Genomic DNA, 22,779 nt, shown 5'->3' with positions numbered 1-22,779 from the left:
CCTACGGTTGGGCAAACTAAGCTGGTTGGGAGGGGTGATGCGGGAAGGTGGTGACCAGCCGGTAGGTGGGCCCTTTGCTGACTGCTGGATGAACTGGGTGACTGAGCTGGTAAAGTCCCTGCCTGTAGCTGCAGATCCAGGCCTTCATGAGGTGGAGAGGTGGCTCAGAGCCCGAGGGCTCTTTTTCCCTCTCCGGAGAGCCCTGGTTGGGTTCCCAGCACCCACATGACAATAAGCAATCATTCGTGACCCCAGTTCCAGAGGACCCGATGCGTTCTTCTGGCCTCTGTGAGCCAGAATTCACGTGTGATGCACAGATACACATGTGGGCAAAACGCCTGTACAAGTAAAAACAAATCAATTTAAAAAGCGACACACCAAAGCCAGCCCTTCACCAGGACCCTGGGTCCACTAACCTCAGATGCCAAACTGGGCTTGCCCAGAAGGGGTGGGCAGCCCTCTGCCCCATTCTAGGCAGCCTGGACCCTTGCAGACACTGGCTGCACAGCTTGGGGTGGTCTGGTGTCATGTAGGAGGGACTTTCCAGCAATGGAAGTCGTTGCCGGGTTACCGGGTTACCGTGTGCGTTCGGGTGGTGGTGGTGTGTGGGTGAGTGGCTTAGCCTTGGAAACAGAAGACCCTGCACCTGCTCTCCAGATATCTGCTGAAATGTGTCCATAGCCTGAGGGACAAGGCTGGGGACCTGTTTGCATCGATGGCTCCCATTTCCAGGGAGACTGAGAGCCAAGAGGGGGTTGGCAGGGAATGGATGGCATAAGCTGTGATGGTTGTCTTACTCTGAGCTTCCCCTGTAGCTCTGGGCCTGACTCTGACACTAGCTTGTGTGGGGTCAGGTACCCTGGGGGTAGCCTGGGGTCCCAGTGAAGTTTCTGTCCTCAAGTGTAAGACCAGGGTTCTAAATACTGCAGTATGAGCTGAGTGGGCAGCACATCTCTCCCTGCTCTCCCAGACCCCTCTCCCTGTGCTCTAAACAGTCAGAGGGTAATTAATGTCCAGGCCGATCTGCCCCCTCTCCCTATGCTGGGACTGGAACACAGAGCCATGTCTGAGTCTGCTGGGAACCCTGGGGTGGATTCCAGAATTCTTACTTCCTCCTAGGAGCAGGTGTCAGGGGCAGTGTGACCACCCCACCACCACCACCAGCACCGTGTGCATCAGGGCTGGATGCCAGGGGCAGGTCAGCCCAGCAGGGGCGATCCAGACCTCTGTGGAGAAGGGCAGGCAAGGCAGGAATGAGGAAGTGAAGTCGTTAGGTTCCCAGGCTCCAAAGTCAGAGGTGAAGCCTGGGAACTGTTGACCATTGATAAGCAGTCCTTCCTGCCAACAGGGAAACTGAGGCCTGCAGAGGGCCAGTGGCCTTGAACCCTCATAACCCAGAGTTCAGAGTGTGGGAGGCACCTAACATGAAGGGAGGGAGGTGGATGATTCCCTGGCCACAAGTCTGCTTGGTCCCACATGTGCCCCTCAGGGTTCTGAGAAGTAACAGAAGACCTGATCCTAGACAAATTCTCCCCAGAGAGCCCTCAACCATACTTGTGAGTCCCAGGCCCCTCACCAGGTCCAGCAGGGCCCCCTTCCTGGCTGTCCTGCCCGACCTGAGCCTCAGGACTGAGTGTCCACATGAGTCTGTAGGCAAGTCTCTATACCTGTCTGTGCCTCAGTGTTTCCGGCTGTGAAATGGGCATGCTGTCACTGTTTGACAGTCAGAGGAGCTAGCATAGAGCTGGCTGAGGAGGTGCAACAGGAGCTAGCCATAAAACCAGGCTCCTGACCTCCCTACGAGCCCATGACCTAGCCAGACTATAATCTGCAAGACAATGCTGGAAGATGATCCAGGGTGCAGCAATGGGGTTGGGGGATGTGGAAGCAGAGCGGGACCTTGAGTGTTCAGCAGAGCGTGAGGTGGGTGGGCATGTCTGGTTAGGAGGGAGTGGTTCGGAGGGTGTGCCCAAGGCTGAGCAACATCACACAGCGTGGGGGAAGACTTGGTCCTAGTCCTCCTTAGAATCTCCAGGCTGCCTTCCTGAGGGTTCCTAGACCTGGAAACAGGAAACCTGGGTTTCCTGGCTGGAAGTGTACCTTGTGCACGGAGGTTGGCATGTGTTCCTGTGAGCCTGGCGGTGACTCTAGGGCCTGAGGTCACCCTCAGAAGACTCAGTCACAGCTAGCCAGGGGCCAAGGGTACAGTCAGGGAGCCTGAGGACAAGGGGCAATGAGAGACTGCTGTCTCTGGCTGGTGGCTCCTCAGCCCTGGGAGCGCTGTGATTGCGAACCTCTTATCCCCACTACCCAGAGAGACTTCTTAGGGCGTCTTCTTGACTATGCTGCTGTCCAGGCCAAGCTTGAGGGGACATGAAATGTCTCTCAAAGCTGTCTTGGGACTCACTGTATGTGCGTGTGTGTATGTGTGTACGTCAGCTCTACGAACCTGTCCCACGGATGGAGCCTGTGCCCAGCCTCTTCACTCTTCCCCCAAGCAGAGGAGTCTGGAACCACCTTCTTTGCCTCTGGATCTCCAAGACGAGCTAGCTCCTGCTAGCTGTCCCTTGGTCCCCAGCCTCTGCCTGACTCTGTCTTCTCCACCACCCTTCTCTCCTCAGAACTCATCTGATTTCTCACAGGGCCTTCTGTGACGATCTCTCCTCAGCCCCTGGGCTCAGCGCACCAATGCTGAGACATGAGCCACTTGTAACCTGTGTCCCTTTCCTTTCTGATGGTTAGTCCCGTAGAATGGAGTGGCTAAGATAGGGACAAGACAGGCTGTCTCCAGAGATCCTGGTTTGAGGGTGCTGTCACCTTCATGCCTTCCCGCCTCTCCCTCTTCCTTCCTTGTCTGCTGGTCCTGGCTCCTTCCTTCCTGGCCCCAGACCTCAGCAAGCCACATTCATGGGGGAACACCCTCAGTGACTTTGAGGTGTTTTCCTGCAGAGCCTCTCATCACCGACTAGGCTGGGGGGGGGGGAACCGGAGGGGCAGGAGGTAGCACTACACTCTATTCCCATTCTCATTTCCTTCCTTTGCACACACACACACACACACACACACACACACACACACATACACACAGAGAAAAGAAACCCCACAAAAACAAACAAAAACCCCTTGGGAAGTACGGTAGGCCACCCATCATCAGTCACGGGGAAGGGCAAGAGTGATCGCCTTGTGACATGTCAATCTGAGCAGGAGGCTGGGCAGGATCTGCCCTGGCCTCTGAGATAAGGCAAAGGGACTGCAGGTGCTGATAGCGGACTCCACAGTGCTCCAGGGGCAACCCCGATTCGTAGCGGCTAAAGAGTCTGGGTGAGAGGTAAGGACCCCTGTGTGAGATTGGCCAGTGGCTCAGCCCAGCCTTCTGTGGCCCAGCTCATGAATGTTCCACTTCCGGGCCTGGACCAGTCATTGTAAAGGTCCTTTTGTCCATGTGCAGATAAACCCACCATCTATTCACCACTCAAAACATTTATCATGTCTAGTTTGCCCTTGGACTTTTGAGTTACTACATAGGCTGTTACTACATAGCCCCAGATGACCTGGAACTGAATATAGGACAGGCTGACCTTTAACTCTCGGAGATCTGTCAGCCTCTACTTCCCAAGAGCTGGAAATAAAGGCATGAGCCACCATGCCCACGGTGTTTTCATTTTTAGCTTAGCAGCATTATGGGTAGCAACATATTCCCCTAGGTCAAAATTCAAAGTGTATGTAAAAGACACAAGATTTAAAAGTCTGGTATCAGGGCTGGGGATGTAGCTCAGTTAGCAGAGCACTTGGCTAACCCTGGATGCAACACCCCATAATCAGACGGGGTGGCACATGCCAGTAGTCTGAGCACTTGAGGGAGAGGGTCAAGGGACCAGTAGGTCATCCCTGGGGGCTTACAAAAGTGATGCTTGGCCAAGGAAGTGTCCGTGAGAGGTGACACTTCTGTCATCGCTGAGGAACCTAACTCTGCTTAGGGTGGCTGAACTGGAGACTGGGGTGAGTCAAAAGTCAGACATTGAGGACCCAGGCTTCCTGAGGGATAGAAGTAACGAGAGAAAACAAAACTGGAATGCTGGGAAGAAAGGTCAAGGGGGTTGTTTTGGGGGTGCTCACTTGTACTGCCTGCCTGCCCCCTGTGGAGTCACTCTGGTTAAGTCCACCCTCTGGATGCTGACAGCATGGGGAGGGATCCCACTTACCGACCTGCCTAGGGCTCTGACTTTCTGTGTGAAACTGAGAGGGGAAACAGGGAGTGCTGCTGAGGAGGGCTGGGCCCACGTGAAGCAGGTCCCAGGCAGTGGTGCCGTTGCTCTCGGCAATGTCTCCCTCAAGCCCCACTGCCAACCCTCTGAGCAGTGTCAGTTCCATCCCCAGGACCCTTGAAGGTCACTAAGGAGCCACAGATGCAGGCGATGGAGCTCTCTAGGACCCAGATTGCCCCCAAAGCCTGAGACTACATGATGCCTTCTGCTGCAGGCTCCTGGCATGTGTCAGCCTGTGTTGGAAACTTGAGCGGACCACGTTCCTTAGCTGATTCCTGTAAGTCATGCCGTTTCAAAGAAGGGCCCATGGCAGGGATGGCTTGAAGGGATGGAAACTTTGCTTGCATCACTGCCTGAAAATTGTTGAGAAAGGCTGGCCAAACTTCAGCCAAACAGCCGGGCTTGGGGAGGAAGCACCCTTGGCGAGGCCTGAGCTTCCAGGAGGCCGCTCTGCGGTCCTGTGTGGCACTCGGCTGGAGATCTACCCAAGGCCTGCTTTCTCCTAAGACCACCCCCACCCCCTACAGCCTGGGGAGGGGAGGGGGCCACTGCAACTGTGAGCAGCTTCTAACAGAATTGGGATGGGGCACCGCAGGCTGGGGTGGTCTTTGGTGACTGGGCATGCCGTTAAGGTGGCTCCTTAGGTGACCTGTCCTGGTCACCCCATGATCCCGAGGATGTCAGCAGACTCCAGTTCCTTGCAGCTGACATCCTGAGCAAGTCACTTCCTCTCCCGGGAAGGCTGGGAGAAGAGAGGTGACAACAGTGACCCCCACCTTGGTGCCCACCTCTCTGAGACTTAAGTTTCCTCATTTGTCCTCAAGACATGCAGATGGCTTCTGTTCGGTGTCAGGGATGCACAGGTTATCCCTAGGAAACAGAGTCTGGCCAAGGTCCTCGGTTGAACGACGACCTGGAGAAGTGAAAGGAAGAAACTGTTTTCCTGCCAGCCAAGGTTAGGCCAGTGGGAAATGCAAGTCATCACAGAGGGGGAAGTGGCAGGGAGGATGGGGAGACACCCTGGAATGCCTTAGTCTTCCTTCCCAGAGAGTCCACGCCACAACCAACGTGGCCCTTGTGACCAAGGTGGCCAGCCACGCCAGCCGCTGCAGCCTCGGCCAGGTTTTCCACACCTACAGGAGCCCCCCTACCTGACACTTGGACCTGCTGAACTCTGCTCGTCCTTCTGCTTTCTGCTTCTCCTTCCGAGAGCTTCCTCCGGCTGCTTTCTCAACCAGCCAGGGAATAAACAGAGAGTGTCAATGATAAACCACCTTGTATTATTCTCTGGCCAGAGCTGGGCTGGCCCTTCGTATTGCCCACAATAGTTTAGTCAGTTGACTGAATGAAATAATTGAGTGCCGTTGCCCCTGCCCCATGACAGAATGAAGGACAGCGCCTCCCGTTTCACCGTGGAAACCCTTGGTTGGTTTAAATATATCAGGCTTTATTTTAAATATGGAGCGACTCTGGAGGAGCAGGATAGCAGAGGGACTGACAGATGGTGAGGCCCATTTGTGCCCCAGTTTCTTCATGTGTGGAAAGGGGTAATTAGGCAGTGGCTGTAATGAGATCTATTGATAATCACAAAACACTCAGCGCCTGGCCTGGTAACTGTCGAGATCAGAGAAAGTCAACTGTCCACCCACAGGAGCTGGAAGCTGGGACCTGAATGGAGGTTTTGAATTCAGTGTCCCCTGAATCCCTATTCACAGTGGCCAATGTACCCATCAAGGACAACAAAATATGATCCATCCGTAGGACAGAATGCAACTAGGACCTTAACGCGCAAAAAATCCCAGCCCGATCAATGGCATCTCTCGGCCTCTAGAACATCATATTAACTAAAACAGGAACGGTGTGACAGTGGTTTCTTGGAGAAATGCAGTTTAAAGTTTGCCTTTACACATGGAACTCTCACCCAGGCTGTGACCCAGTTAGTGCTGTGCTTTGATAGATCGTTTGCTACGATGTATTCTTTCTGCTCACATACTGCACATCCAACCTGCTAGGGATCAACTGGCCTCTAAGAAAAATATCACAGTCAGTCTAACTATACTTTGGACTGCCCGCATAGTTAAGGCATGCAAGCTCAGTTTAATGCCCAGCTTTGATTACACTATCTTTTCTATTCCTCCTTTGTAGCTGCTGCAGGACGCTATTGCTGGGGACAAATGTCCACTCACCCTAATAGGGAAGAGACCAAAGTACAGCTAAAGTCCAACTTGGTGAACCAATGAGTTTTATTGGTGTTCCATGCAGGTGTATGGGTGAGGGGTTACTTACAGGAGAACAAATGACTCGAGGCGGCTGCATCACCAGAAGCTGGCACCAGCATGGCTGGCAGTTCATAACAGTGGGACCCGGAGACCTGGAGCTCTAACTGAACAACCTACAGGCAGGCCACTGTAGGCTGGAGAGTGTCCTTTGCAGGTAGCTCAGGTGGTCCAAGACTCTTTGAGGCAGGTCTGGCTGGCTTATTTCTTCCAGGCCATTTGGCTGATCTGATGTCCCAAGAGGCCAACTGTAAGGGTCTTCTAGGCTGCTCGGCTTATCTGAGAATACCACTTAGCAGTTCTTACAGCTAATATACATGCTTCAAGCCCAGTGAGTCTGGTCAGTTTGGGGGACTTCCTAAAGCTATTCTCAGTTGTTTGCTTCCTGTCTTTTTTCGTTTTGTTTTGTTTTTGTTTTACGAGACAGGGTTTCTCTGTATTGTTTTGGAGGCTGTCGGTCCAGCCCTGCCTCGAACTCACAGAGATCCGCCTGCCTCTGCCTCCCGAGTGCTGGGATTAAAGGCGTGCGCCACCACTGCCAGGCTTCACATGACATTTTGAGTCAAGAACATCAATGAGTTTGTTGTGTAGCAGTCTCCTCAGTATTACAGGCTTCAGTTTTGGAGGAAGCCCTAAGGACACAGGACATTTCCAGGGAGGTGAAACACTAGCAGTGAAGCTGGTTAAGACAGGAAGGGTGGTGGTGGCGCACGCCTTTAATCCCAGCACTCGGGAGGCAGAGGCAGGTGGATCTCTGTGAGCTCGAGGCCAGCCTGGTCTACAGAGTGAGTTCCAGGACAGCCTCCAAAGCCACAGAGAAACCCTGTATGGAAAAAAAATGTCATGTGTGCACCGGTTGTGGGGACCAACCAGGTCCAAGGCTATGTGCTGGAAGCAGTGTGCTGTCCTGAGTAGGTAGAATGGGGGAAATTTTATTTTTCTCTTTCTGAGACTACTGTAAAAGATTAAGACCAAAGCTGCTCATCCTGCTTGTTGTATCTCCTGTGTTGTTCAGTAGAGAGAGAACAGTCTCGATTCGGGACTCCCTTTTTTAGATTAGGACTTCTCAATTAGACTCGTTTTAGACTAGACCTATTCTAGATTGCACTATTGGAATAGGAGGAACCCAGACTCTTGGATAAATCAGGTCTCTTTCCCTTTATGTGGCATCACCAAACAATCACAAAAGGACAATGGCTGTATACACCCATTCATGAGATCCGTGCCGCAGACACAGCCACAGAATGGGGCTACCAGGGGCTAAGGGATAGAGGGGAACGGCAGTTGTTGTGTAACGGGGACCAAGGATTCTGTGCAGCTGGAGACATGGCTCGGTTGCTAAGAGCACCTGCAGCTCCTGCAGAGGACCCAAGCTTAGTTCCCAGCACCAGTACTGAGCAGCCTCACGACCGTCTGTCACTCCAGGTCCAGGGGAGCCAGTGCCCTGTTCTGTACCACCAAGCACCTGGGCTCCCACGTGTACATACTCACACACAGACCCACACTACAGTGCACTAATGCTGACAGCCAGAATGGTACATTTTGAGTTGTGTGTGTGTGTGTGTGTGTGTGTGTGTGTCATAATTAAACACTCAAGAGGAAGGGCCTGTTATCTCAGCACACAGGATATAGAATAAAGGGATTCTGAGTTCCAGGCCAGCCTGGGCTATAAAGATCTTGTCTCAAATAAACAAATAAAAAACAACACCCAAGAGATAAAGAATCAGCAGTTGCTGCTTGTGGAGAGAAGGTAACCCTGTGTTGCGGGCAAGCAGCCCATCGTGGCTGGTGGCCAGGTGCTGGCCACCAGGACTTCTGGCTCCACCAGGAGCCTTTGCTGCCCTGACTCTCAGGCTACCAGGGGTTGGGTTTGGGGCAGCAGCTTTCCAGACAGGCTGTTCGTTCTAACTGCTTCTCCCCTGTAGAGTCCATCTCTTGGCTGGCCTCTGGTGGACTATGTAGCCTAGTTGAACTAGCCAGATATGAGGACCACATGGATTGGCTAGCCACATACCCTTTGTATTGAGAACTTGGCATAGGACCTTCGACCCTCACCCTTAACTCAAAGAAGTGCCCGGTGTGCCCTCAGGAGATGGGTGGCACCTGATTCTGCTCTGAGAAAGATCCTGTAGGGATCTTGAGACAAGATTGACAGTCCAACATCTGTCCCACAGAGCCCAGAGGCTCCAAGCAGATGTGTGGTCTTGAAGGCCTGACTCCCCTCTCTCAACCCTACCCTCGGCGTTTCCCAGTCATTCCCTAACCTGTTTGAAATGAGGAATTGGAGAGATGAAGCCGGGACTGGGTAGACTCTGATGAGGTGGCACAGTGTGTCAAGAGGCAGCCAGGAGGTGGTAGGCTAGGACTCCTGGGTTTCTGTCCCCTTTTGTCTTTGGTTGCAAGTGTGGGTGGGACTGATCTCCCTCGGGTGCCCTGTGGACAGAGGCAATAACCTCCAGTCTGAGCTCTGTGGGCTCATCTGAAAATGTCACCCAGTAGGACCGCAGAAGAGGTTGCATCTGGCTTTTGTGTTTGTTTTTTGAGACAGAGTCTCAAACACAGTGAGAACTGTGTAGACCTGGCTGTCCTGGAACTTGCTATGTAGACAGGGCTTGGCCTTAAACTCAGAGAGGTCTAGCTACTCTGCTGCCCTAGTGCTGGGATTAAAGGTGTGAGCCGCCATGCCCAGGAACCCTCTGTACTTGCCTTCTACAACCTACCAAGGATAGGATGGAGGAGCATCTTAAACCTGGCACTAGGCCACTGCTCCCCATGAGGAAGAGGAAGTTCTAAGTTTCCAGGGACAACCCCTAAGCATAACCCCCCACTCAGATACCCTTTCTTCTCCCTTCAAAGCCGGGCTTAGGCTGGCAGGGGACTAAGAGAGAATCCAAAACAAAAGATAGGGAGGAGCTGAAATCCAAGTAGAGGCAAAAAAGAAAACTGGTGTTTAGCCGGGGAAATTCCTGAGTGAGCCCATCTTCCAGGGGGCTGAAATTCCTAGGGAGTGAAGCATCCCCCTTCCTACACTGGCTTACAACTCCACCCTCCCCCAGGGCAGATCCTGAGAAAAAAGCCTGCAGAAGGGAATCCTGAGGATCTGGTCCAAACCCAGCCCGAGATAGCTTGTCAGTGGGAGTCCCAAAGGAGGCTCAGTGAGGGGTGTCTGTCGTGTCTGCCTGTGTGACCTCTGGGCGAGGCGCTGCTAACACTCAAGGCTTGGTAATGACAGGTCTCGAGAGGTCCCAGTACCGGCGGTGTGCCCAGCTACCGTAGGACGTCTCCGCCAGGAAGCTTGCCTTCCAGGCTTCCACGGACTCAGTGCTGTGCAGAGGGTGACAAGCATGCGACCGAGGCGTTGAGGCGGTAGAAGGCGCACCCCAGACCTAAGTAGGTGCTGACTGTGTGACGCGCAACAGCGGCTTTGGGCGTGCGCCCCCTGCTTGGCAGCCAATCAGAGACCGTCGTGGGACAATGGCCCCGCGCCTGGAGGAACTTGTGGCCCCCCGAGACCCTCCGCTGCGCACACACACCCTGGCCACGCGGGCCCAGCTCTCGTACGCTTTTTCCAGGCTGTTGGGAACAACGAAGCGACCCGCCCCTCCCTCCAAGAGCCCGACCCCGCCCCCAGCTCTAGAATCCGCTTGGTCTTTGGCCTCCGCCCGCCCATCCTCCCTCCCGCGGGTTTTCCGCGGTTGCGGCTGGTGGGGGTAGGCGGGAACCCGGGTGGAGCCTGCGACTATTTCAGGCTGTGCCCCGCCAGGGCCAGGACTAAGGCGTCCTGTCCCGGACACAGTAAGTGACCTCCACCGGCTCCTACCGCTCTGGGGTAGCTTCCCCTCCGGTCCTGACCCAGAGTCTCCGACAGGATTCCCCGAGGGAATGGCCTGAGTGGCCAAGAAGACACGGGAGGGATATTCCGAGGTCCCTTGACCTCCAGCATAGTACCCTTTGAACCCCTCGAGCCAGGGGGACCGGTTCCCGGCGCGCAGCACCAGGCTCTCTCCGGAGAAAACGAGGACAATAGCTGGAGAGTCTCAGGTTTACAGGAGGAAGGGCCAGCACACTCGGGATTCCCTGCCCGGGTAGTCTCTAGTGGGGCGTGGGCACGCGCTCCTGTCACCCGGTGACAGAGACAGGTGGCAAGACCAGTGAGATTCTCTGTGGACAGGGGCTTCTAGAATGAAGGTAGGTGACCCCAGCTGCAGCCATCCCTCGTGCCTCTGGGCAGCCCCTTCCTACCTCAGTGGGCCAGCTGGGGCTGGGGCTTTAACACCCCCTCATCACTCCTGCTCCCCGGGGTGCCCGCAGTCGCAGGGACTCAGGGGACCCTTGGCACCATCCGGTGCCAAGTTCCAGGCTTGTGATTTTGCCTCATCCCGAGACGCACTGTGAGTAGGAGGGTCCATCCTCATTTCACAAATGGCAAAACTGAGACCTACTGAGGAAGGAGGCAATTTAGCCCTAACGCCGGGGAGAGGATGTAGCTGGTCCTCCGTCTCGTACCAACAGGCTGTGACACTGAAGGGCAGATGGGGCCAGGTATTCAGGTTGGGGCTGAGTAGCTCCATAAGCCAGACCAGCCTTTATGGGTGTTTGTCACGCAGATAGGATGGGTTGGCCCAGCCCTTAAACGCTGCACGGCCCTAAGTGGAATTCTCAGGCCCCATGAGGTAAAGTGAGAGATCTGTATGTTGGGGCACCTGGTAAAGATGACAAGGGCTGGGGTGGAGGAGCCCAGGCTTCCTGTCTAATCAGGGTACCCTACCCATGCCCTAGTTATGGGACAAGCCCCTCAGGAAGTGGGCCGGACAGCCAGCCGAGCTGTTGGAGGCAGAAAGGCTGTGGGAAAGAGGCCTTATCTGTGGTTGTAGAGTCTGCTGTTGGAGGCAGAAAGGCTGTGGGAAAGAGGCCTTATCTGTGGTTGTAGAGTCTGCTGTGCTTGGCCCCGTCGGCAGCTCCGTTTCTTCTTTGTGCTGGTGGGTCTTATGTCTGCTAGGGCTGTTGCAAGGCCCCTCCGGGTCATTTTGGTGAGTTAAAGCTACAGCTTGGGGTGTGTATTTCGGAGAAGGGGCAGGCAGGTCACTCCTGGTAATGGGTCATACCATTACCACAGAGGCGTTCTTCCTGTCTGAGCGTCCTCCTGGGCTAGCCATGCTTCCTCTGGGGTGGGGGGTCCTCCTTGCTCTGACAGTCCAGATACGGCGGGGTATGTGGAGGCCCGAGAAATGCCCGCCAGTCATTTGAGCCAGATGCTGTGGCTTTTGACCTCAAGCTATTGACCACAAGGTTATTTTAAGCTAAATAACACCCTTGCTGGGAGGGAAGAGATGGGATGGGCACCCAGGAAGGGCATAGAAACAGAAGCTTTTGAGGGGCACCCCACTTGGGAGCAAGCAGGGTAAGGTAGAAGCCAGGCAGTGTAGGCCCCACACTGCAGCCTCTGGTAGCCCTGTGCCTTGCTAACACGTGAAAGGCTTTCTGGGGTTCTTTGCTTAGTCTGAAGTCCCCAGTCCTAAGACAGCACAGGGTACACGCTTTGTTCTTTTTGTGGTCCTGGTACAACGGCTGGTTTTTGGTTTTTGTTGTTTTTTTGTTTTTGCTTGTGGTATATTTCTGTGACCCCAAAGCTAGATAAGAACTGTGTGAGGAGGAGGAGGGAGGAGGCAGAGGCTGATCTCAGCAGGTAGGGTGCTTTAGTTCTGTGACCACTGCGTGGCTATGAAACTTTTAGACCTGTTCTTGCTGTCCTGAGGAATAGAAACCTGTATCCTGTCTCCTCACCAGAGTCTGCTGGAGTCAGAGAGGTACTCACTTCTCCCGTCTCCTTTCCCTCCAAGAAGCTGCACTATCAAGGGAGGGTTTACCCAACTGCAGAGACCGCACCCTCAATCTGGGGCCTCCAGCCTCTTCCTTATCTGGAGAGACAAGTTTGTGGGCTCTACGGCACCCACCGCCAAGGAGGAAGCAGAGGGTTGAGGGCCAGGCGATGGGGGTTCTGGTGGCCGTACAGGTGAAATAGATGGAGCCCTTGTCATGGCTTCAAGCTGGTATGCACTCAGGCCTGGGGACCAATCACGGGCATCTCTCAAGGCTTTGTTTTCCAACCTGCAGATCTGAGCCGGGGTGATGCTGAAGATGGTGACTTTCTTCCAAGGGCTTCCTGGCCAACAGTCTGTGCTGGGGACCCTGGACTTTCCTGGAAGCCCCCAAAAGTCACAGTCCACATCTGAGCTGGAATCAGAGGCCTCCATGTCTGAGGCTTCCTCTGAGGACCTGATGCCATCCCAGGAGGCTGGATTGACACCAGATGGGGAGGAGGAAGAGTCTGCAAAGAAGAAGAAGAAGCCCAAAGGACTGGTCAACGTGTTCAGTGTCTTCACCAAAGGGAAGAATAAGAAGAAAAAGGACCAGCCCAGATCATCAGATCCTGAGGTCCAGTCCAAGTCCAGGCTCGAGCTAGATGGTCCACCGCCCACAGGTAGGCTGCGGTGCTGGCTGGGGCTGGAGTAGCAGGAAGGAGGTGGTGCGGGTTTGGGCAGAGTAGGGGCTCGTAAACCGCTCAGCCAGGACAGAGGGCAGGTGAGGCGCCTAGGCGAGTCACCAGTCTAGTCTCTTGTCTGGGACATTGGCCTCCTCCCTGGGATCCCAGTCTCCTCTTGTCCGCGGTGAGCTAACGCGGGTTTCTGCGCCGCAGTGGAGGAGCTCAAGGAGGCCCTGGAAAGTGGGCGGCTGGAGGCCGCGTGGCCTGTGCTGGCGTTGGAGCGGGACCTGGAGGCTTTGGCAGCGGCGGGTGGCGCGAGCGACGAGGAGCTGGTGCGCCAGCAGAGCAAGGTGGAGGCGCTGTACCTGCTGCTGCGCGACCAGGTGCTCGAGGTGCTGCGGCGGCCGCTGGAGGCGGCCCCGGAACGGGTGAGCCAGGCGCTGGCCGTGGTGTCGCAGCAGGAGCTCGAGGACCGTCGGGCGGCCGCGGGACCCGTGGCAGCGGTGCTGGCGGCCACGCGCCCTCGGCGCTGGCTGCAGCTGTGGAGGGGTGGCGTGGCGGAGGTGGCAGCTGAGCGTCTGGACGGGCCGCCAGTCGCGGTGCCCCAGGGCCGCTCAGAGGTCGAGAACAGGTTCGTGCACATGGGCTGCACCATGAAGGAGGACCTGGAGGCCGTAGTGGAGCGCTTGAAACCGCTGTTTCCCGCCGAGTTCAACGTTGTGCACACCTATGCCGAGAGCTACCACCAGCACTTCGCTACCCACCTGTGCACCTTGGCGCAGTTCGAGCTGTGTGAGAGGGACACCTACTTGCTGCTTCTCTGGGTGCATAACCTCTACCCCAAGTGAGTTGTGCCGGCGGATGGGATGGGTCTCCTCTGCGGGTGAAGGGTGCTGAGACACCAGAGGCAGACATCGTTGAGCTGAAAGCCAGTGTTGGGGTGAAGGGAGAGAGTTTGGAATTGTACCCAACGGGTTGGTTTTGCATTCCAATTTCCTGCACCTTTGCCATTCTGCAGTTGGGGAAAGGGAGGCACAGAAAAGGGGACTGCGTCATTCATTCTCAAGGAGGGGCTGTGACACATGCAGCTGGACACGGGGGAGGCCACAGCACGGGGCCTGAGAGGAGACCAGATCTGGGGGAGTCAGGGAGTCTTATGTATTGAGTCAGTCCACATGGTAACAGATGTACAGTCAGGCAGGGAGAGGACGAACAAACAAGGAAGAGGCGGAGGGGAGGAAGGTATTCCAGGCAAGGAGCTGACATCCTGGGAGCTGAGTTGCTGCATCTTAACAACCCCAAGTAAGAGAGCCAGCAGCCGTGGAGCGGCACTGGGTGTCCCCCTTGGGGAATCTCTGTCACACAGGATCGCCCAGGGAGCCCATTGGGATCTGGCTCACCTCAGGTGAGCGGCTGACTGTGCCAACGATACCAGTTGCCTAATTGGTACTCAGCTGGGCCCGGCCTCAGACATCGTTTGATTGGCCCAGAATCCATGGGTCCCAGAATGCACCTGTCATCCAAAGCAGCAGAGTGACTTGTATTACAGGGTGGAAATGTCCACAGCACTAGAACCAGGGATTCTTACTGGTTCTGCCCACATGAGCAGAATGCCTACAGGGAGGGAGGCTGAGGGTACCGGCAGTGTGAGCAGTGTGTGAGCAGTGTGTGAGCAGCTTGCTGGAGGCTGAGGGTACCGGCAGTGTGAGCAGTGTGTGGGCAGCTTGCTGGGAGGCTGAGGGCACCGGCAGTGTGAGCAGTGTGTGAGCAGTGTGTGAGCAGCTTGCTGGGTGCAGAGCCAGCCTCCTGTGGGAGGGAGGGCCAGAGAGGGGCCACCGCAGGGGTGGTAGGTGAAGAGCCAGCCAGCACGGCACGGGGACAATGGGCAGGGACTTCCAGAGACAGCCGGGCCCTGATCTAGTTCCTGTTGGTTTGTCCTGACTCATCAGGAAATACCAGGCACTCACACCCCCTGCCTGACCACCTTCCCGCCTCTGTGATACTTTGGGGTCTCCTGACTTGGGGTGCAGCTGCAAAGCAGGAAGCTAAGGCTCGCCTGGAGTCTGAGGGAGGCATGTCCAGGCCTGTGAGGACCAGTGTGGCACCCGTTCATCCAAACTGGGTGAAGGGCAAAGAGAGGGCTATTCTTAATATTACAGGCAAACAAAGGGCCTTAGGCACTGCCAGGGCGGGGCAGATCCCCTGGGAACTCTGAGGTCACTTGAGGCACCAAGAGACTTCTATAGAGGAGTCACAGGGTAGCCCTTCCTGTACAGCCACAAGACTGATTTGGGGGTGGGGGTGGGGCTGGCTTGTAGGGCCAGTGGGGCCAGAAGCTGTGTTGTATCTGTGCAAAAGGGGAAGCCCAGTAGACCGGCAGAAACCTGGTTATGGGGGCGAAGGCACTATTGGTGGTCAGCGCAGACGCAAAGGAAGGTCCTTCAGTCAGCTGGGCAAGAGAGGTGGAGGGCTTGTGGGGGTGCAGGGCAGCCTCCAGGCCAAGAGGTCTGGGGAGCTGGGTTAGTGTAGGAGGAGTGGGGGAGGGGGAGTAAGAAGAGGCAGGATGACTCCAGCCGGAACTAAGTTGAGTGTGGTCCGACATGGGGAGGGGTGACGGGGGAGCGGGCAGAAGCCACAACAGTGTCTGCGGCTGCTGAGTCGGTGGCCTAGGCCGCTGGGGCGCTGCTGTCATTCCCTCATGCCCGTGTCTCTGTGCCCGCAGTGAGATTCTGAACAGCCCTAAGTTGGCAAAGGAGCTACAGGGTATCAGGCTTGGGAGCCTCCTGCCGCCTAAGCAAATCAGGTTGCTGGAGGCTGTGTTCCTGTCCAATGAGGTGGTGAGTCCAAATGCTGGGGGCGGGGCCTGACAGGCTTAGTGGAGATGGAAGGGAAGAGCCCAGGCAGGATGCAGGATGTGACAGACAGACACTTCTGAGTGAGCTGGCTGACATTTAGTGCTATTGTGACCTGCGTCTTTCACCCTAGACCAACGTGAAGTTACTGATGACCCGAGCCTTAGAGCTAGAGTCTCAACGCTGGGTCCAGGATGTGGCTCCCCAGAGCCTGGATGGCCACTACCACAGCGAGCTGGCAATTGACATCATCCAGGTACCACTAAGTGCCCCCTCAGGGAGCCACAGCTCACCTCTGATGGAGCCCATGTCCCAGCATGCTCCCCCTCCCATGCTCTACCCCGCCCCAGTTCTGAGGGGCACCTGTTCCGCTTACCCACCGCTCCCTGCAGATCGTGTCACAAGGCCAGGGCAAGGCTGAGAACATCACTTCTGAAGTGGGGGTGCAGATGAAGCAGTTGCTACTGGTGGAGCTGGCTGCACTACTTAGGAGGTAGGTGTGTCCGCAGCACACAGGGTCCCCAGCACCCCTGAAAGCCCTGTGCTTAGGGTTGGGGAGGGGGTCCAAGCTAAGTCGTCCTGTCCTGCCTTTGTCAACTCCAGTGCACGGTTCTTTGCCCCTGCCCCAGTCCGGAGCACCAAGAGCCCCAGGTGGAGCGATCTCCTCAGGGAGTTGGTACCTCCTGACTCCATCATCAGCAAAGCTCCCTAGCAGAGCAGTTGGTAGCCTAAAAGAAGATACCCCATGAGGGATGGGGGCACTGCTGCCCCTCCCCCATGACATCCTCAGAATGAACTTGGTCTCCTCCCCGCTTCTGAGAACACCATCAGCCGACTGTAACACCCTCTGGCTTCCCAGTTATAGAGGAGGGGCCTGGGGAGGAGGAGGGGTCTAGGAAAAGAATGGAGAACCCAGAGTGAGGCAGTACTTTCTCTGGAGCCCGAATGGGGGCGATGCCTCATTTTTGCAGCTTGTACTATGATGTTTAGGAGCTTACGGCCCCTCCCTGGATCTTGGGGAGACCAGCAACCCACAGACTGAGGGGGAGTGGCTTCTATTGTCCCGTTGTTTGAACTGGCCCTGAAGGTGCCCTTCTGGTTTTGCCAGCTACCAGCGCACCTTTGATGACTTTCTAGAGAAAAGCAAACTGCTGGGAAATTATAGGGCCAACATCATCGCCAACATCAACAACTGCCTGTCCTTCCGGTGAGAGTGCTGGGCAGGACCACCCTATGAAAAGAGGGCAGATGGGTGGTGGAGCACAGAAGGGGATTAAGGGTCACAAGGCTGTGAGGAGCCTGGAGCAGCCACAGCTAAGGGGCGGGGTGCTCAAGCGGTCAGCAGGATGCCATTGATACACCCATTACTTTAGCTTTATAATAAAACCGTGAAGCAGAAGGCAAACTAAGGGTGGAGAAGCAGAGACTTGCGAAAGGCAGAAGGGATGTGCCTGGGACACGGGGCGCACATGGGAAGCCTTGGACTGGATGCCCACAGAGAGCTGAGAACTGCTGAGGGTCCTGGAGCTTCAGGAAGACTAGGCCAAGGATCACGGTAGTTGCTGGAGGCTGGGTAGGCTGTCATGACCTTCTTCCATCCGCTCTCCAGGACATCCATGGAGCAGAAGTGGCAGATACCTCAGGATTCCCTGAGGCACCTGTTGGATCCCTTGAGAGATCTTAAGGCCCATGGCTTTGACACCCTGCTCCAGAGCCTGTTTGCAGACCTGAAGGTATAGGGAGGTCCATTCTGGGGCACGTCCTGAAACCTAGCACAGGAGGGAAATCAGGGAGAGGGTTAGCAGAAGCCCCCGCCTCAGACCTGTGGGAGGCAAAGGAGGGAAGGCTCAGTGTTGCTGGGGCCCTGGAGTGCTCCCCAGCTGACCCATCCCACGTCCTGGCTTTGCCTTGGCCTGGAAGGGTCCCCAAGCTGGGAGCACTTGGAGATTCACCCACCCCCACCCCCGCCATTCCTGGCTCCCAGTTCCTGGGGCTCAGGACCTTTGCTGGCTGGAGTCCATCTCCTGAGCGCCCCTCAGAAAGCAGGGCAGAGGCTCTAAGCTCAGCTTCAGCACTGAGGTCCAAAGGGCAGCCGGTGGCTATGGAAAGCCCATGGGTTGACCCTGTGTGACCTGGCACAGGGCTCAGCTCCGCCAAGCACAAGGCCTTGTTTATGCAGGAATTTATTTATTTGAGAGAGAGGCAGTGGAAAAGACCGCAGGCCTGCAGACAGGCTGCCCTGGCTCTCCCGAGCCACAGCTGCATGGCCTTGGAAGAAAGGTACACACAGAATACCTCTGCTTCCGATCTGAGAGCAGGGACCTCAAAGCTAGCCAGCTCCTGGAAAGCCCTTGGGACCCTACGGTCATGAGTGTCTGTGTGAGGGTGTCTGCCTGGCTGCCCTTCCTTTCTGGGTGTGACCAGACATCCTGCCTCTTGCCTGCCACAGCCACTGTTCAAGAGGTTCACACAGACCCGCTGGGCAACGCCGGTTGAGACCCTGGAGGAAATCATCAGTACTGTGGATGTCAGGTTGCCTGAGTTCTCGGAACTGAAGGACTGTTTCCGGGAGGTGAGAAAGCTCAGGAGTGAAGGGGGGGGTTGGGGGATGTTGGGCCCAGTCTGGACACCCATGCTAACTAGCAGTGTTTATACCCCAAACCCACATGTGTTTACACATGCACAAGGGGAATGCAGGCACCTGTGCTCACACTTTGCCTTGTGTAATGAGCATTCTTCCCTCTGGCCTGGTCCCAAAGCCACATCAGACCCAAATAACACACAGAGACTCTGTTAGTTACAATGCTGTTGGCCAACGTCCAGGGCTTCTCATTGGCTAGTTCTGTCTTAAGTATTAACCCATAACTACTAATATATATATTTCTATAAGGTCTTATCTTACCGAGGATGCCAGCCTCATGCCTCCTCTCTTCCCAGGATCACATGGCAACTCTCCACTCTTGACTACATTTCCCAGAATCCTCCTTGACTCCTAGTCCCACCTATCTTGCTTCCCTATTGACCAACAGTGCTTAATTTATCAACCAATAAGACAAACATATACACAGAAGGATTCTCCCATCAGCGTTGGAAGCTTTAATTGGGGGGTGGGGGTGGGGATGAGCCCCCTATGGGGATGGGAGGTGTGGATGCACCCCTATGGGGTGTCAGTGGATGACTCATGCCCCTGGCTTCTGCACTCCCAGGAGCTCATGGAGGCCGTGCACCTGCACCTGGTGAAGGAGTACATCATCCGGCTCAGCAAACGGCGCCTGGTCCTCAAGACCGAGGAGCAGCAGCAGCAGCTGGCACGGCACATCCTGACCAATGCCGAGGTCATCCAGGACTTCTGCATTCAGAGCGTGAGCACACCCTCCCCCCACCCCGGGAGCCTCTCCAAGCCTGGCCAGCTAGCTACTGCCCTCTCAGTACCCCCACATACACAGACACACACGCACACACGCACACACATCCTCCAACCATTCCCTCTGCTTCCAGGGCTCCCCTGCAACCTGGCTGCACCAGGCCCTCCCTAAGCTCGCTGAGATCATTCGCCTACAAGACTCCAGCGCCATTAAGATTGAGGTGGCCACCTATGCCACCTTGTACCCTGACTTCAGGTGAGTACTAGAGGCCCTCAGGAACTGAGTAGTGGGCTTGCCCCTGCCAGGTCCCACTGTACCCTCAGCATGCTGGCACAAGAGTCCCCTATGACCCACTCAACAGCTAAGGCTCCATCAAGGTCAGATCATAATGTCTAACCTGCAGTCTGGGGGTGACCTGGGGTCATGAGCTTATGTCTTGTACCCTCCTGTTCCTGTTAAGGACCTGACTGAGGACCTGGTGAACCACGGAAGGTGTTCCTTCCTAGGCCGTGTCCTGGATGGGAAAGTTTGAATTAGTCTTGACTGGGGTTGACGTAGCTTAGCCTAGTCTAATCTGCGGCTGACCCACCCCGCCTATCCAATCATCTGTCTACATATATTGACCTGCATGCATACAAGCGCCATCCACTACCCCTCTGTCCTTATGCTTAAACACCTCTCCACTCTTCTATTGATCCGGCTGTCCATCCTTCCAGTCATCTGTCCGTCCTTCTGTTTACCTACGTATCCACCTGTCATACCTCCAGCCATGCCCCACCTTCCCATGCAGTTGCCCTATCCATCCTTCCTGTACCTTACAGCCTGGCGAGGGCTGACCATGAGGAGAGGTGACCAGGGAGAAAGAGAAAATTCCAAGTTGTAGAGTTCAATCATCTTGAATTACAGGGATTGCTGTCCAGAGACTGCAAAGCCATCTGGAGAGGTGACGTTTAGCTGAAACTTTAGGTGGGAAGGAGTCAGCCACCTCAAGAGTGTGAGGAGAGATGTTCTGGGGGAGCAGCCAGTGGGGGGCCTGACAGGCTGGAGAGGGGAGGAGACAGGGAGGACAAGGCTGCCTACTGGGGACAGCAGCCGGCTGCAGGTTCTGTGGCGGGACCTGGAGTCAGAGAAGCCAGCACGAGCTTGTGAGCCGGGGGTCTGTGGGCAGTGGGACTGACAGGGTGCTCTTCTTGCCAGCAAAGGCCACCTGAATGCCATCCTGGCCATCAAGGGAAATCTACCAAGCAGCGAGGCCAGGAGCATCCGGAATATCCTGGACATCAACACAGGGGTGCAGGAGCCTTCCAGGCCCCTATTTTCACTCATAAAAGTTGGTTAACTTTTCCAAATGTCTGATGTGCTAATGAGCACGCAGGGAGCATCAGACACCGCCCTAGTTGGGGATGCTCAGCGGCAACAGGAACGTGACCCATCACCAGCCCCACATTCTGCTGTTGCCGACGCCCAGCCCAGGCTCTGGAACAAGACCTGGCAGTCGGGACTGCACAGACCACTGTCCAGGGGCGGCCCAGAACCCACTGTGGGGAGATGACCAGTGAGACCCTGCCTTCCTACATTAGTCTGTCTTCTACTGCCCCCTCCGCTCAGGTGGCTCCAAGTAGCCCCCTCCAGCTCCCTAGGGCCAGTGATGAAGCCTCATCCCGCTTCCTTCAGCCCAGGGGCTGCCATGATCTAGAGCTGAAAAGGAAAAAGGAAAACTTAGTCTCTGATGTGGGGCCCGGAAGGAGGCTTGGGACACGCATGGCAGATGTAGCATCAGAACCGCTTCCAGAACAGGCCCCTGGCCCCACGGTTAGCTCCTGGTACCCCTCAGCCAGGAGGACCCGCTCCTTCAAACCCTATGGCTGCCCCCGTGCCTGTGTGTGTGTTTGGGGAGCAACCCACAAGGCCTTGGTAGAGCCAGGGCGCATGGGTTCCCTCAGGTTGTACCTTCCCCCGTGCAGGAATAAGCACCTCTGTAAGCCGGCCCTCCGAAGTCTGGGTGGGAACACAGGAGTTCAGCAAGTGCCTGGCCAGCTTCCTGTCGGTGCTGTACCGCATCTCCACACATGGAGTAGGTCTGAACCAGAACTTTCCTCACAGCTCCAATCTAAGTGTGGTCAGGGCCCGTTGCCTCTGGAGGCCCCAGGGAAGAGTCATTTCCTGGACTTTCCCAGTTGTTAGAGGCTACCCACATCTCTTGTCTGAGGCCCTTGTGTCTTCAGAGCCAGGGACAGCTACTCTGTCCCTCATGACACCGCGGTGTCTCCTGCTTCCAAGCCTTCTGTGGTTTAGAAGCCCAGTGATTGCACTGAACCTGCCTGGAGACTTATTAGCAGCCTTCATTCCAGCTTACAAATTTAATTCCTGTTTCCCATGTCACCCAATAGTCATTGGCTCTGGGGACCAGTGTGTCCCACAGCTGGAAATCATCGAGCACTGCTATTCCTCTATAGCCATGAAAGCCATTCTCAGCACTGACCCAGCCTTGATTCCTCCGCGTGGTTCCAGGCTGGGGTTTGAAGCCCTTCCTCCAGACTTACTCCCTTTCCCAGGTACTTACAGAACTGGCCACTTTGAGCAATGCATAAAGGCCTTCATATTTTTGTAGATGTTAGCTTGTTTGATGACATTAATATTGTTGACATTATTTTTATAGTGTTGATTTTGTATACGTGTACTTGGGACAGAATTTAGGGTGGTTGTGTTTTTTATATAGCTTGATATAAAACTGATTTCAAAAGTGGCTGTGGAGTGGTTTATTTGGAGAATTGCAAAGTTGGGGGAGGGGCTGGGATAGCTCTAGTGGCTGCTTCATCCTCCTGTTGTCAGCAAACCCTCTCTTCTCCCGTTCTGGTTCATAGTCACAGTCCTGGCTGCCCAGCTCTTGTGATCCAACCTACCAAATGCTGTGTGCTTTAATGAGCCTAGGTCCATTTCTTCATCCCTCCCTGTGTCTTTGCCTATAAGTGGGCAACTGGTCACTCCGAAGATGGGGGTACGGAGGGCTGGTGGGAACAGTGAGTTGTGGGCTCTCAAGTGAACAACACGCTCCTGGTTTATACACAACCCAAGGGCATATTGACCGCCTCCTCTGCACCCCACTTCTGACCTAGAATTTGGGGCAGAGCTGAGCCTCTAGGGGAAAAGGGACATGACAAACCCACTCCACAAAGTTCAAGAATGATTCTAGAGGGTGGTGAGGAGTTGGTGACCGCACCCCATAAAGGTGCGTGCGTGCGTGCGTGTGTGTGTGCGCTGGGGAGACAGGCTGGCAGGAGACCCAAAGGACATCTGGGGCAGGACCTCTCAGTGCCTGCCAGTGGCTGCCCATTTGTGTTGGTTTGAGTCTCCTTCACAGAGCCCAGGGCTCTTACCTAGGACCTCCCCGCTAGCATGAGAGGCGATCCCTTGGCTGAAGATCAAGGAGAAACTAAACTGGGCCAGATGAGCACATAGAGTCGCTGAGCCCCAAGAGCCAAGTGGAGGATGACAGTGCCTGGGTGACCCCAGAGGCTCCTGGCTCTGGGTGCAGGT

At 55.4% G+C, this 22,779-nt stretch overlaps 1 protein-coding gene across 2 annotated transcripts; it reads left to right on the top strand.

The window, feature by feature from the left end:
• The first annotated feature begins 10,014 nt into the window (after positions 1-10,014).
• Tnfaip2 (TNF alpha induced protein 2) lies at positions 10,015-21,988 on the top strand. 2 transcript variants are annotated; one of them, XM_005068326.4, is made up of 12 exons: positions 10,015-10,336; positions 12,656-13,022; positions 13,239-13,869; positions 15,748-15,862; positions 16,011-16,133; positions 16,270-16,370; positions 16,986-17,084; positions 17,487-17,610; positions 18,327-18,449; positions 19,084-19,239; positions 19,376-19,497; positions 20,440-21,988. In XM_005068326.4, exons 2-12 carry the CDS (start codon positions 12,671-12,673, stop codon positions 20,579-20,581), a joined length of 2,088 nt encoding a protein of 695 aa, XP_005068383.1. In that variant the 5' UTR covers positions 10,015-10,336; positions 12,656-12,670; the 3' UTR covers positions 20,582-21,988. The 2 variants fall into 2 exon arrangements, with proteins under 2 accessions (XP_005068383.1, XP_012967693.1); XM_013112239.2 differs by lacking the exon at positions 10,015-10,336 and adding an exon at positions 10,343-10,729.
• The last annotated feature ends 791 nt before the right edge of the window (positions 21,989-22,779 follow it).

Source organism: Mesocricetus auratus, unplaced genomic scaffold (genome assembly GCF_017639785.1).
Source record: "Mesocricetus auratus isolate SY011 unplaced genomic scaffold, BCM_Maur_2.0 Super-Scaffold_15014, whole genome shotgun sequence".
Classification (NCBI taxonomy): Eukaryota; Metazoa; Chordata; class Mammalia; order Rodentia; family Cricetidae; genus Mesocricetus; species Mesocricetus auratus.
Note: the sequence above shows the minus strand (reverse complement) of the source record. Positions and strands in the feature narration are given on the sequence as shown.

Excerpts from the sequence above, each read along its gene's own strand:
- Tnfaip2 (XM_005068326.4), top strand. The coding sequence starts at position 12,671 with ATGCTGAAGATGGTGACTTTCTTCCAAGGGCTTCCTGGCCAACAGTCT. Across the intron at positions 16,134-16,269 it reads TGGCAATTGACATCATCCAG|ATCGTGTCACAAGGCCAGGG; the intron begins GTACCACTAAGT and ends CGCTCCCTGCAG. Across the intron at positions 17,611-18,326 it reads GCCTGTTTGCAGACCTGAAG|CCACTGTTCAAGAGGTTCAC; the intron begins GTATAGGGAGGT and ends TGCCTGCCACAG.